Source organism: Podarcis filfolensis, assembly GCF_964270895.1.
Source record: "Podarcis filfolensis genome assembly, chromosome: 15".
Lineage (NCBI taxonomy): Eukaryota > Metazoa > Chordata > Lepidosauria > Squamata > Lacertidae > Podarcis > Podarcis filfolensis.
In genome coordinates this window covers 34,616,892-34,631,941 of record NC_139618.1, presented here as the reverse complement: position 1 = coordinate 34,631,941, position 15,050 = coordinate 34,616,892, and the positions used below count along the sequence as shown (strand labels likewise).

Here is a 15,050-nt window from a genome sequence, read left to right as displayed (position 1 = left end):
TAAACAATAAATATAAATAACATAACACAAGCCAAAACACAGTCCATCCTGTAGATTTAAGTATCTGTCCATAGTCACGTACTTGTTATCAGAGGCCCAGAATCCACATTCCTTTGTAAGAAAATATGAAATAACGTAAAACCATTTTTGCAGGCCAAAAAAATAAATAAAAATCAATGTGACAAGAAATTTTCTGCGTTGGGTACCACCTGACCTTCCTACACCTCTGGCTATTGTAAGTTTTTGAAGTGGTGTTATGCTTTTATTCTGTGTAATCCACCTTGAGTAGGATATGTGTGTGTATAATAATAACTTTAAAAATCCAAAAATGACACTCACTCCTTCCCTCCCCTACCAAAAATCTTATATTTCCCCCCTTCTTAAAAAAAGGCTTGTTATTATTGACATTTTCTGTAACATTAACAATAAACAATTCAAAGTTAGCATACAGAGCACAATTGTGACAGTTGACCCTTCAAAACAAAATTCTGTTTTCTCCATTTGATATTTGTTGAGATTTGTAATCTAACCCTATCCAAATGGGCACACTTCCTTTTCTCATGAAACATAATACGGGCCATGCAAGCTAAATTACTGACATTTATGATTTACACATGGGAAGTTGAGGTTGATGGAGCTACACCTGCGAAGCAGACCCAGTTTTGCATGTGGGAAGTAAGGGTACTATTATACGGCCACTGCCTTTTCATAAAGAAGAAGTTTGTGGCGTCTACATAGTCAATTAATTCTAATGTAGCATGTTTCATATATTTGGCTTTATGGATATTTCCAAAACACTGTCAGCCTGTATCATTATCTGAGCCTCTCTACTGTGTATTTTAGCAGAGAGTCTGAGCTTTTTTGCACTTCATAACATGTGGCAGATAATATGATACTTGGAAGACTCACGCTTCTCTTTTTTTGCTGTTTGTTTCCTTGTCAAAGAGAAGACGTTGCAAGCTTCCCACACTGCAAGATGTGAAAACTTCACACTAAAACAGCAATCCTGGGCACACTTACCTGGGAGTAAGTTTCCTTTGACTCGGTGGGGCTTATTTCTGAGGAGACATGCAAAGTATTATGCTATACCTAGCCTCCCTCCAGGGATCCCCACCCTGCCCAGGTGGGATGTAGTGAATGAGATGCACAGTGAAAACAAGAATCAGAAGATGCACATTCACTAAAGCATCCTCAGACAATCCTTGTGTGTTCATCCCAAATTGGGGTAGGTCAGGGGATGTTGCTGCAGGTGCTGTTTGCTCATGGTTAGGGTTGCCACCTGTCCCTAGAAAAACATGACCATCCTTTTTTTTTTGGAAGGAAAGTGTCCCCTGTCCTGTTTGGAATTCAAACGGGATGCCATTTTTCATGTACAGTGGTACCTCGGGTTAAGTACTTAATTCGTTCCGGAGGTCTGTTCTTAACCTGAAACTGTTCTTAACCTGAAGCACCACTTTAGCTAATGGGGCCTCCTGCTGCTGCCGCTCCGCTGGAGCATGTTCTCATCCTGAAGCAAAGTTCTTAACCTGAAGCACTATTTCTGGGTTAGCGGAGTCTGTAACCTGAAGCGTATGTAACCTGAAGCGTATGTAACTTGAGGTACCACTGTATTTGAGCTTCTCCTCCTCCTCAAAACTGTGCAAGCAGCGCAGAGGGTGGCTCTGGTGGGAGGAAGAGAGCAAGCATGCTGAGCATAGCTGTCAACTTTCCCCTTTTCTTACGAGGAATCCTATTTGGAATAAGGGAATTTCCCTTTAAAAAAGGGGGGGCAGGCTTCATGTTTGGGAGGGGCAGAATCTCAGTTAAGTATTTTTATTGATTTCCTTGATGGGGGGGGGGAGCTGTCCCTCCCTGTCCCCCCCCCGCTACATCCATGCTGTTTTCTTTGCTCTTACTTTGTTGCTACTGAAATGTGTTTTTGGGCTTCCTATCTAGAAACCCAGTGGGGGTTTTTTTGGAGAGGAAGGAAGCAGCATTTTTGGTTTTTTTTAAATTAAACACTGAATTATTTAGAATACCTATATGGTGCTTTATAACCTCAGGAAGCTCTGGAAGTGGCTTCCAAGGGCTACAGTCAAATTTGTTTAGAATCAGAAATTACTTCAGCCCCGCACAAGTGTTGTGCAAAACCTACATGCACGTGAGAATGAGCCTGCTAAACACCACCTCATGATAGTTTCCAACTTGTGGAAGGCAAAGGTCTGAAGCATGAAGCCTCTGTACTTCTGGAAGGTCCTCATTCATTTTTGTATCCTGATTTTCTAGGGTTCTAAAACATGCAAAGAATCACCTTCCACAAACTGAAAGGCAATGTGAAGGATAGCAAGTGGGTGGAACCTTGGGTACTTATCTATACCCTGTCTGCTCATGTGTAGGTTTTACGCATGAGTAGAACATGCCCCTAATGATTATGGCAGAGGTGGGAGAACCTGTGGACCTGTAGATGTTGTGGGACTCCAACTCCCACCAGCTACAACCAGCATGGTCAACGCTCATAGATGAGATGGGAGTTGTAGTCTAACATCATCTGGAGAGCCACAATTTTTCCTCTCCTGAACCATGTTCTCTATATATGGAACCAGGATTATTTAGACAGGGTCCTGCCCTCATCCTTGTTCTTCCTTGGTGTCAAACCCAGAGGCCTAGTGGTAAATTTTGAAGTGCAAGAGCACATCACAAGAGCCTCCATGGCCATACAGTGGAACCTTGGTTCTTGAATTTAGTCTGTTCCAGAAGTCCGCTCGACTCCCAAAACCATTCGAAAACCAAGGCATGGCGTCCGATTGGCTGCAGGAGCTTCCTGCACTCAAGTGGAAGCTGCGTTGGACATTCGGCTTTGGAAAAACATTTGAAAACTGGAACACCTACTTCCAGGTTTTTGGCGTTCGGGAGCCAATTTGTTCATCAACTAAGCCATTCAAGAACCAAGGTATGACTGTACTACCAGATTATAATGCCCACTTTGTTAGGAGCAGCATGACTGAAAATCTGTGCTAGTTTCCTGGAAGTAAGGACTGCTTGAGTCCTTATATCCTTGCTTGTTTACTGTTGAGATCATATGGAGGAGAGCTGTTATCATTATCCAAATTTTACTTGTACCCAGACACTGAGTGGCCATGTTACAGAGGCCCAACTTGCTGGCATCTCTTGAAGATCTTCCTATGCCAACTGGCCTCTGCAACTGTTAGATTTCTAAACTGGGAGTTTTAACTGACTGCATAGGTTCACACTAAACTTCAACAAAAGATCTTCATTTGCCAGAACAAAGAGAGGGACCTTCAGTTGCTCTGGCAGATGATGCCAGAGGAGCTTTGTTCACCTTTGTTCCCTTTCACTACACCACTGGCAACTCAAACCAATATCCTCTGAGGCAAGGAATTGGGGCTGAGCAATGATGGAAGCACTCTTCCCTTGCTGGCAGTCGGCAGTTGCCAGGCAACAGCTTGCAGTGACGTCCTCTGATTGTATTTTTTAATCTGTTCGGAAAGCCTTCTTGGGAATGTTTTTTTTTCTCCTTGTGAAAGCTGTTAAAATATATTTAATTGATTAAAAATGATCCTCTCCCTGTGATCTCTTAAATTGCTAATGGGTGGTTCCCTTGCACTTAAGATCTCTTAAAGTGAGGATTAATCCATAGGGATGTGTATCTCAAGGCACATGTTCCCCAACGGCATTTTCTTCTATTACTCCTCTGAAACTTCCTTAGGTACGCGGGTGGCGCTGTGGTCTAAACCACTGAGCCTTGGGCTTGCTGATCAAAAGGTTGGTGGTTCGAATCTCCGCGATGGGGTGAGCTCCCGTTCCTCGGTCCCTGCTCCTGCCAACCTAGCAGTTCGAAAGCACGCCCAAAAGTGCAAGTAGATTAATAGGTACTGCTCGAGTGGGAAGGTAAATGGTGTTTCCTGCGCTGCTCTGGTGTCAGTGTTCCATTGCGCCAGAAGTGGCTTAGTCATTCTGGCCACATGACCCGGAAAAACTGTCTGCGGAGCGGACAAACACCGGCTCCCTCGGCCTGTAAAGCAAGATGAGCGCTGCAACCTGAGAGTTGTTTGCAACTGGACTTAACTGTCAGGGGTCCCTTTACCTTTACTTTTAAACCTCCTTAGGCGCTGTCGCTGTCGCTGTGTGTGTGTTTGGAGAGGGAGGGAGGGAGGGAGGGAGGGAGGGGGAGAGAGAGAGAGAGAGAGAGAGAGAGAGAGAGAGAGATTGTTTCCTAAATGGACTCTTAGGTATAGCTTATGATGCATTCTTTGTGTGGGAGGGTGTCTTGGGCAATGCATTCCCACCATTTCTATTCTTTTATGCCCAAACTGCCACCCAGTCACTAAGGCTGTGTTCTTGCATGCCAGTTTTTGCAGCAGCATGAGTGCAGGGTCTATTTATTTCTTTGTTTGGTAAAATATGATTATATGGGCGGCATCCCTTAGCATTCAAGAATCTCTCTTTGCTGCTTCTTCTGGACCACATGTGGAACCCTGATTTGTTATTGTAGGAAGTGATTTATAAATAATTTTGGTTACTAATAGTTCTGCAGCCTGAAGCACTTTGCTATTTATTATTTCAGTTTACTTAGGAATAATACTGGTTAAGTTTTACTGACTTATGTTTCAAATAGATATTTAAATACATGCTGCTAAGAAGTAGGGAAAAAAATCAGCAAAAAATCAGAATACCACTTTGTATGCAGTGAGGAAATGGTTGCAAATTACTGCATTTCTGTCTGTGACTTTATAAGCTGTCATTTTGACCAAAGATAGTTAATTTCAGACCTCTTGAGTGGTTCAGAAAAGGGTTTGATACAACACATAAAATGTTTGTCTTTATTTTGAAACTGCTTTAAAAATGAAAGCGGGGGTGGTGGAGATGGTTTGTAATGATAAAATCAGAGATACAAATACAAAGGCCTTCCAGATATATTGGATTACAGTTAGCATCATCCCTGGCCATTGGCCATGATGGCTAGCGCTGATGGGAGTTGAAGTCCAACAACATATACAGGACACCACGCTAGGGATGGCCGTTCTAGGGCAATGGGGCAAAAATGTACATACGAAACAGCTTTAAAGTGCAATTCAAAATGTTATGAGTTAATGTGCATCCCTAGTTAAATGGATCTCATAACAGGTGATGGGAAAGATCCCTTGCTGAGACCATTGCCAAAATACTCAGAGAGCTGCCTTAAATCAAGGCAGACTGTTTTGTTCATTTAGACCAGTATTGTTGACTCTATTCTGACCAACTGGAAGGCACTAGGTTGGGGAAGGCTATCCTTGTGTTGTATTTGTATCTCTGATTTCATCAATGTGGGTTATATTTGTAATTTCCCCTTCTACTTTTGTATTTTATAAAGCAGTAACATTTCCAAATGTGTCAGGAATATGCACTGTATAATCTTGAATTATTTTAGGCTACTCCATGAGGCATTATAATTCAGACTGCTGTCCAAACCTGGGGGGTTACTTTCATGCTAAACTGAGTGTACTTGCCATGACTGTTGAGTTCTGGCCAGCTTCTCCTGCCTTGCAGAAGTTTGCCATGGTGGTAAATCATTTCCACTGTGTGTGTGTGTTCCTTGTCTTTGTGGATGCAATACCACTTGGTTCAAGTTACGCTAATGTTTGTGTTCCACTGTGGTCTCTGGCTGAACAGGTTTTGCAGGATTTTGTGTAGGGTGGTCAGATGCAAAAGGACAGGAATTCTAGACTTTTAATAGAGGAGGAAGTTCACCTACTGAAATTCCCTCTTATGCATAACTATTAAAGGTGCGCTAGGACTTCAAGCTGTATTTTGGAAAAGCTGGAACTAGCTTCTAAAAGCATGACTATTCCAAGTATAACAGGCATATACCGTATTTTTCGCTCTATAAGACGCATCAGACCACAAGACGCACCTAGTTTTTATAGAGCAAAAAATATGGTACTGTCAGGGGCTCGGGAGCAGGAGCACAGGGGAGAGAGGAAATGGAGAGCGAAGGGGAAGAATCCGAGGGCAGCGTAGGGGAGTATGACAGTGACCCGAGAGATTCCATGAGCTTCTCCAGCGAATCAGAAGATTCCCAGAAGGGGGCGCCAATGGTCAGGGCAAGGGGGGTCCCAGGGAGGACGCACCAGAAACAAAGAGCCAGCGGGGAACCCCAAAGCAGCAGTGGGGGATCAGGACCAGTTTCCCCACCAGAGCGTAGTGGGGGGGAAGAGTCACATGTGTCAGGACCAGCGTCTCCTCCAGCGGGGAGAGAAGATGAGTCAGGGCTGACCACGCCTCCATTGGAGAGTGGGGGAACGGAGGGGAGGTCAGTGGCAGCTAGCCTCCCCGAAGGGGGAAGCAGTGACAGCAGCAGTGAAACGGTCAGGAGGAAAGTTGCTGGCTGGGCGCGCGCGCCAAGTTCAAATGTACAGGCGCGGGGACAGCAGGAGACCCGGATTGGGAACCAGCTCCTAAAGCCCGCCGGAGGGAGGGGGAAGGCTCAGGGGATTCAGCGTCAGAAGAGTCTAGAAAGGGCGAGACCCCGACGGACAGGCGGAACCAGAGGCGGAAAGAACAGAGGAAGAGGTGGAGCAAGGCTAGAGTCTTAAACTGGTGTCTGGGGGGAGGAGATTCAGACGGAGCATCAGCGATCTAGAGTTTGAGACGTAGAGCTGCACGCTGCGGCTCTGGAAGTGAAACTGAACTTCAATAAAGACTTTCGTACTTAACAACGAAGCGGCGTTGGTCTTTTGTGAGCTGGGACCTCGGGCAGCTCTGACAGGTACATATATTAATGCTTCTGTCACTGACACATACTGGATAGAACTCAGAGTAAGTTAGTAAGTTAGTATACTTTTCCCTATACAATGCCAGGAATAGTTTTGAAGCCATTTTTATGCTTTTTAAAAAAGTGGTTTTTTGATTATTTGAAAAAACAGGTGTATATGTACATATGTGCTCATTTAGCTCTTAAACAAGCAAATAGATAAAAAAATGCAAAGTTTCCCTTAGGAGTGAAACTGATTACTCCAGAAGCTGCTTGAGATCCAATCTAGCCAATTTCATCACTCCATTGATCTGACTAGGGAAACAGTTGCAATTAGAAATTAAGAACTTGGAACAAACAAGCTCCCCCTGGCCCTGACTATTACACTTGTATCTTCATGCAGCTATTGATACAGGATTGCGACTAGTGCTATTGTAATAGCGATAAGAGGAAAACTGGTGCTGCTGTTCCCCAGAACAAACCTATCTGTCCACAGCCCTGGTTGCGTTGCTTCAACCACAAGAGAGATCTCTGTGGTAAAGCTGCATAATTCTGCTAGCTGGTTACGTTTGTGCAAAGGCTCTCCAGGTGGTCAGTAGTTTAAAAATGCTGAATCATGCTTCAGTAGGTCAATTTAAGTAGTTTTAGATCCACCAACACTCACTCCATAGGTGAGAGCTTGAGTTCCAGTGCACCAGTAATTCAATAGCCTTGCCGATATCACAGGATATGGAGCTCTCCCTCATGAAAAGTAGCTCTGTAGAATTGACATTTATACATGATTTTAATATTTGAAGGTGCTTTTGACTCAAATTAATTTTTGGTTTATTTTGTTCTCTTTCATATATTCATTCAAATAACTTTGTCTTTGGATTCTTTTTCTTTGGCGACCACTCATTGCCAAGTAAGATTGTCTTCCATGAACACGGTCTTAATGGTGTGTCCATAGGTGATTGTGGAAGCCAATTCTGGATCCACACATCCTTCCACAGTGGGCACATAGGTTTCTGGGTGGGAGTTGATCAGGGTGAGGGTTTGCCAAAAGTGGCTTCCTCTTTGCATGTTTCTCCCTTTCGTCCTGAGTTTGAGCGTCTTCAAAGTCCATGGCACCTTTGGCAAAGGCTGTTCTCCAGTTGGAGCGCTCTTTGGATTACAGTACTTTGAAACCTAGGGATGTGGGTGGCGCTGTGGTCTAAACCACTGAGCCTCTGGAGTTGCTGATCAGAAGGTCGGCGGTTCAAATCTGCACGATGGAGTGAGCTCCTGTTGCTCTGTCCCAGCTTCTGCCAATCTAGCAGTTCAAAAGCACACCAGTGCAAGTAGGTAGATAGGTATCGCTGTGATGGGAAGGTAAACGGTGTTTCCGTGGGCTCTGGCTTCCGTCACGGTGTTCCGTTGCACCAGAAGTGGTTTAGTCATGCTGGCCACATGACCTGGAAAGCTGTTTGTGGACAAACGCTGGCTCCCTCGGCCTGAAAGTGAAATGAGCACCGCAACCCCATAGTCGCCTTTGCCTGGACGTAACCGTGCAGGGGTCTTTTACCTTTTTTTAAACCTTACTATGAAACCTCGATGAGTGTGAGCATATATACTTATGTGCACTGTATACATGTTTCTGAGCAGCTGCTGAAAAGTCTGTAGCAGTTATTTAATGAGGAAGGTTGTTCTGAGCTCAGTGGAGGGGGGCAAATTTGTATACATGATGAAGATGATCCTACTTGAAGCTGTGGAGTAGAACGGTCAACAAGCTGTGGCTCATGACTGAAGTAGACCTTAATGTCTTTCTGGAGTGTGAAAAGCAGAAATGCTAACAAGGCCTTAGTCAACCAGTGTGAAGATACAAGATTTGTAACTCAATGCTGTTCTCAGCACTGAGTGACCTTCAGGAGTTTCCCTGTATCCTGATAAGACTCAGGATCAGGGGTCAGCAACCTTTTTCAGCCGTGGGCCGGTCCACTGTCCCTCAGACCATGTGGTGGGCAAGACTATATTTTGAAAAAAAAAAAATGAACGAATTCCTGTGCCCCACAAATAACCCAGAGATGCATTTTAAATAAAAGCACACTTTCTACTCATGTAAAAACAATGCTGATTCCCAGACTGTCCGCGGGCCGGATTGAGAAGGCAACTGGGCCGCATCCAGCCCATGGGCCTTAGGTTGCCTACCCATGCTCAGGATCATGTCAACTGCAAAATAATGGCATCTTGCTTTTTCAGGTGTTTGCCTCCTGACTTGCCATTTTCCAATACAGAATTTATTTTAGTTGTGAACAAAGGGAGAAGAAAGCAATCAATCAGCAAGTTGGAATCTCAAAAATAGTTTTTTGTAGTTTTTTTTAGATATTGGAACTCAGCTTCATCTCTGTTTCACCCAAGAAGTTTTTTTCCTGATATTTTTGTAACGTAACTGAACTCTTCTCTGGAACACACACATTCAAAACTATCAATGTCAGGGTCCATTCTTACCACTTTTAATATTTTTACTTTGCTTTAGGCTTCTCTGTGCTGAATTTTCCATGCACTTTTTGTACAACTCTGATTAATTTTTGTTATTTGCTTGAGGATATTTTATTTCTCCCTTATCAGAATTCTTCCTTGTGATTATTAAATATAGTTAGGTGTTTCCTGACCTTCGTCCTATGAACAACTTTGTATTCATTTTTTTAATAGTCTTTTCTGTTCAGATTTCACTATTTTATTTTTAAAACATTTTTCTTTAATTTTTACCTGGGTTAATCTTCTGTTTGGGTTTTCCTGCACCTTGTATACTGGAAACTGGATTGATCTCTAGTAACATGGATCTAAGACTGCAGGATCCTGTTTTCTGGAATTTCACTCTGGGTTGGTAGCTATGTTCTTTTTTAAAACTAAAAGGCCATGAAATTAGGACAGCTGGGACCATGTAGTAATCTTTAACTAAGGCGGGTTTGTTGTTGGTGAGCCAATGTAGGATTCGGCAGTAGTTAAATTGTAGTTAATTGTAATATTGCATATTGTAATCTTTGCACATAATAGCCACTTTATTGTTTATTAGATTTTTCGTCCCCCAAGATGCATTTATATATAATGTACTCTTGATTTCTCTCTGACAATATTATGCTTATATCTTTCATAAACTAAAATGCATTCCTTGGTCTTCTGCTGAAGACTGAATCTTTCCAAATGAATCTTTCCAAACAGATTGTAACCTCTTGGGTCCTGGTTGGTCACCAGCCTCTTAAAGGTAAAGGGTAAAGGGGTCCCTGACCATTAGGTCCAGTCGTGACCGACTCTGGGGTTGCGGCACTCATCTCGCTTTATTGGCCGAGGGAGCCGGCGTACAGGTTCCGGGTCATGTGGCCAGCATGACTAAGCCGCTTCTGGCAAACCAATGATATAAACTGAGTACCTCACTTTCAAAAGATAGGATTTGTTGTTGTTGTTTCTATGTAGAGTTTCAAATAAGTAAATCCCATTAAACAAGAAGGACTTAATTCTGAGTAAGGATGCACAGGATTGTGCTGAACCTGTTTCTGTAGCAACTAATTTATCTCTGCAATGTTAGCATGCAATGCAATTATTCCTCATTTGTACTGCATTATCCTTCTCACTGTTTATACTGGGATGAGCTAAAACTTCATTACGATTCAGAGAGCATAGAGAGCTGTTTTAGCCAATCCATTCTTTCTGGGATAGTTGACATTTTTAATGAGCTTCAGTTAGTGATGTCTATTAACTTCAGTGGGAATACTCTGAGTAGGAGCAGCATTGGATATAACCCCATACTGTATATCTGAAACTTCCCACGAAAATCAGGCTGGCCGCTGTTAAAAACCCAGTACTGGTCTACATGGTCTGATTCAGGCAAGGCAATTCTTATGCTTTCTTAAGAGTCTCACTGTCATGCAGAGAGCAGAGCACAATTTGTACCAACAAATATCCATCAAATATGCCCTCTAGCTTCTGACCTTAACTGTGACGTCCGCATAGCTATGGCCCAGCAACTTCACTACTGGTTGGAATTAGGGAATGAGTAATAGACAGCTGTTTGGAGTTGTTGACAGCAGAGCATCTGAGGTCAGTCTTTGCTGAGGTTGTGGGTACCACGCTGGTGAACTGAGAATTATAGTCTTGTAGCTCAACTCATTATCCTACACTAGAGTAGGATTAATTAGCCTAACTACTCACGGCAGATGTTTATACAGCCTTGATTAGCCTTACAGTTCTTAGGAACATTAAAGTAAGAGCACTTCTTTAAAAAATAAAAAAGGCAAAATCTTAAGTGCTAAAAATTGTGTTAAAAGAATTCTCAGATAAAAGTCAGCTTGGTATGGTGGCTAAAGTTTTTGATTAGGGCTCAAATACCTATTGAGTCCTGAAGCTGTTTCTGTCACTCTTTTTGTGCTGCTTTGGAGGAAGGATGAGATAAAATATGATTAATGAATATATTTCTAATCCCAACAGCAGAAGTCACTTAAACTAACATATAGTACTGCATGTCAGAGTTCCTATTATTTACCGTATTTTTCGCTCTATAAGTTTTTAGAGGAGGAAAATCCGTAGGCATGCCACCCGTAGGCATTCCCTCCATAACACGCACAGACATTTCCCCTTACTTTCTAGGAGGAAAAAAGTGAGTGTTATGGTGCAAAAAATACGGTATTTATTTAAAGTAATATACCACTTGATTGTAGAAAACTGCAAAGCCGTTTTTGTGTGTGAGAAAGGAGGGATGATTCGTGTAACTCACTGCATTCTCCCCTGCCACTTCCCCTCCAAGGTGGTTTTCCTTTCAGCTGAGAAGGGACCCTGAGGATCATCTAGTCCAAACCCCTATAATGCAGGAATATGCAGCTGTCAGAAACCGAACCTGCAGCCTTGGTGTTGTCAGAACCACACTCTTAACCAATTGAGCAGTCCAGCTATCCCTGGATCAAGTGGCAAATAACATTCCACAGGAAAATAGGTCTTCTTCCTGAAATCTTTGGAGCCCTTTTAGACCTTTTAAAATTCTCATTCATCACAGATTTTTAAGAGTCTGGGTGGCCTCTTTTCACAGATGCTGTGGTAGCTGGTCTCCTGCATCATCAGGGAGTTGGACTGGATGACCTTTGAGATGCTTTCCAACTCTTTAATTTTAGGACATTCTCATTGAACGAATTCAACAAGGGGCAATTTATTTTCTTTTCTCTCTCCTTTGCTTTCATCTGGAATAAGAATGCCATGATGGGATAGGCTAAAAGGGAAATCTCTGTATGTTGAAATGTTAAAAAATGTTGCAAAACTATCTTTAAAAAAACGAGATACTGCTGTGAATCGGATTCTTCCAAGCTGCAGGCATTAATCTCTGTTTTCTCCTTTTTTCTGTTTTCTCCTTTTTTTCTGATGCACATTTTTAGGGGGGCTTTCTCAGTTGTGCGGCGCTGTGTCAAACTCTGCACTGGACACGAATATGCGGCAAAGATTATCAACACCAAGAAGCTCTCAGCCAGAGGTAGGCTTATTTTGTTTTGTGCAATAGATGAGGCTTTTGAAACTCATATTACAGGACAATTCTCTGGTAGCAGGCCACTCACTTGTTGTTTCAATCAGGAGAGACACAAGGTGCTGCAGTGCTCAAATAGGAGTACAGTGTCAGGAATTATGAGAGACTACGAGATAGATAGGAGATAATTGCGAAAGACAGGAAGCTGCTATAGATCTTGAGTGCAGTAATCACTGCCAATCAGAAGGGGGGTGTAGAAGAACTCTATAAACAATAAGACCTCTCTCCTTCAAGGTATTTCCCAATCTAAGCTTGGAATTTTCCCTTTCTGTAGGCAGCAAGAATAAGAGAGCTTTTGCCCTTTCACTAATAATGCTTTTGCCCTTGGAATTTCAAAATTTATGATTAGCTCAACGGATGGGGTATTTATACCTTATAGACTGGAACTAACAGGTTGTGGAAGGGTATATCTATGAGATTAATGAAGACAACGTGAAGGAAATTGAGTTTGCTGAAGCAGTGGTACTGTAAGTGATTAACCCAGACCTTGTGATTGTAGAGCTGGGCAGTAGGTGAAGATGGGACTCATTAAACCATGACAAACTGATTTTTAGGAAGTCTGTTAGCCCCAATGAAGCAGCTCCCACTGATCAGTGAGTCGCTATTCAAAAGAGGGCTGGACATGAGGACCTAAGCATAGCCTTGCTATTAATTTGATTATTTAAGATGAGAATGATGGTTAGTTTTCTGACAAGCCATTGTGACTAATAAGTTTACCTATCCATGAACAACTGTGGCAGATTTTGGTACTAAGCTGAATTAGGCAAATTGGATTTGTTTCTAGATAACAAAAGTTGGCCTGCTGTGGTGGTTAATTTAGATGGCTCTCATTGAGCAATATGTGCACACAACTTTTTAGGGAAGTGGAATGGAAAAACTGAGTTGGCTCAGAGATGGGTCAGTTAAAGTTTGTCTTTCAACTCCCAAAATTATATTGCCTTGTACCTATGAAAATTGTTTATGATTTTCTATGACATACATACATAAGTGCACCTTTCTCTCCATATGTGCAAAGTACCCTTCTGTTCTGATAGGAAGATAGGTAACGGCAGAGTGCTTCTGGGCATCCGTAGAGTATTAATTTGAAGTCCTTTGGTTTTCGTTTTTGAAAGCTTATCAATGACAGTACTGAACCTGGTGAGGCTCTAGCTGGTTGATAGCCTTAAAGGCAAACAGACAACCAAGGTGCCCATATGGTCCTGGCTTTGCAGGGCTGATGTTCTATTTCAGAGCTCAGTCAAGATGGAGTCATTTTATGCAGGCACAACAGGGTTGGGAGAGGCAGTGTCTGCTTGTGCCTCTCATAATTACTTCCGGTGTGGCCTCAGGAAGATTAGCTTCATTCTTTGAGGACATTGGCTTCAAGATAAATAGGAGGTAAAGTCGAGGTTGGTTTACTAAATTGCTAAATTAGCAGAGACATCCCTTGTACATCTACTTCATTGACTTGATGAAGGACTTTGACCTCATCAGCTGAAAAGGACTTTTCACACTGCTCAACAAGATAGGATTCCCACCTAAGTTCCGCAAGATGATTGTGTCCTTTCATGAGAACATGCATGGCACTGTCCAGTATGACGATTCATCCTCGGATGCCTTTCCTATAAAGAGCGGTGTGAAACAGGGTGGTGTTTTCGCATCAACTCTCTTTGGCATAGTCTTCTCCCTATTGCTTTTCTATGTCTTCAGCTTCACTGAAGATGGTGTCTACCTAGGTTCCCCCCATAACCAACAACATTCCATTGATGCTGAGCAGGAGAAACATAGTGGCAAGGCAGCTATGGCAATGGCTCACCTTTCCAAAAGGGTATGGGAGAATCTGATGCTAATGACCAATGCCAAGATGAAGGTCTACCAGGCTTGCATGTTGAGCACACTGCTTTATGAAAGTGAGTCGTGGGCAACGTGCACACTGCCTTCAGGAAGATTTTGGGTATCACATGGCAGGACAGAGTCTCAAACACAGATGTGCTCTCCCAAGCCCACATTCCCAGCATGTTTTCATATTTCTGTCTCAGCGACATTTATGCTGGCTTGGTCATGTCCACAGCTTGGAAGATGGCAGGATCCCCATGGACATGCTCCACAGAGCACTGGCTTCAAGCGTTAGGCCTGTTGGCAGTCCAGCTCTGTGTTACAAAGATGTCTGCAAACGTGACATAAAGGCTGGCCACATTAACCCTGCTGTAAGTGAATCCCTTGCAGACAATCACAGTGCCTGGAGACAGGCAGTCAGGGTGTGTATCCACAGCAGTGATCAGAGGAGGAATGGCCGCTAGGAGGAGCACAGAGAGAAGAAACACCATGGTGTACCTGCAGCAGCAAAACCAAACACCTTCATCTGCCCCACCTGCAGTAAAAGATGTCTATCTCATATTGGTCTCTACAGCCATAGTAGGAGCTGTAACTCTTGAAAGGTTTGACTTTACCCCCCCCCCCCCAAGGCTCACTTTTCCATTCTGCCCCAACAACGGAAACTGGATTAGTCCTGACTATGAAACTGGATTAGTAAAGTTTAGATGCAGGGGAGAGATTGTGACTGAGATTACTTAGTTTAGAGAGGAGCTGATTAGAAAGCGACAAGTCTGAAGTGTTTAAAGAAGCTGAAGGTTATTAACTGGGCTAAACTCAATGATCCCAGGAAGGCCACAGAGGCTAGCAGGGGTTAAGTCAATGAGGCATGTAGTGCCTGTAAGTAGTATATAAGGAAGGGTCTTATGATTGGAGTAGAGAGGCTGACAAATAAGGTGCTAGAGTCAAATCACAGTAATGCTATTGGCTAAAGTGAGATGAAGG

General features: G+C 43.0%; 1 protein-coding gene across 15 annotated transcripts in view; it reads left to right on the top strand.

Annotated features, from left to right (window-relative positions):
• The window catches only part of CAMK2B (calcium/calmodulin dependent protein kinase II beta), a 208,959-nt gene that overhangs the window by 40,541 nt on the left and 153,368 nt on the right, over nt 1–15,050 (top strand). For all 15 annotated transcript variants that reach the window (XM_083588539.1, XM_083588544.1, XM_083588538.1 and 12 more), the window contains exon 2: nt 12,109–12,203. In XM_083588539.1, coding sequence (XP_083444665.1) covers nt 12,109–12,203 — 95 coding nt within the window. The remainder of the gene's footprint in view (nt 1–12,108; nt 12,204–15,050) is intronic.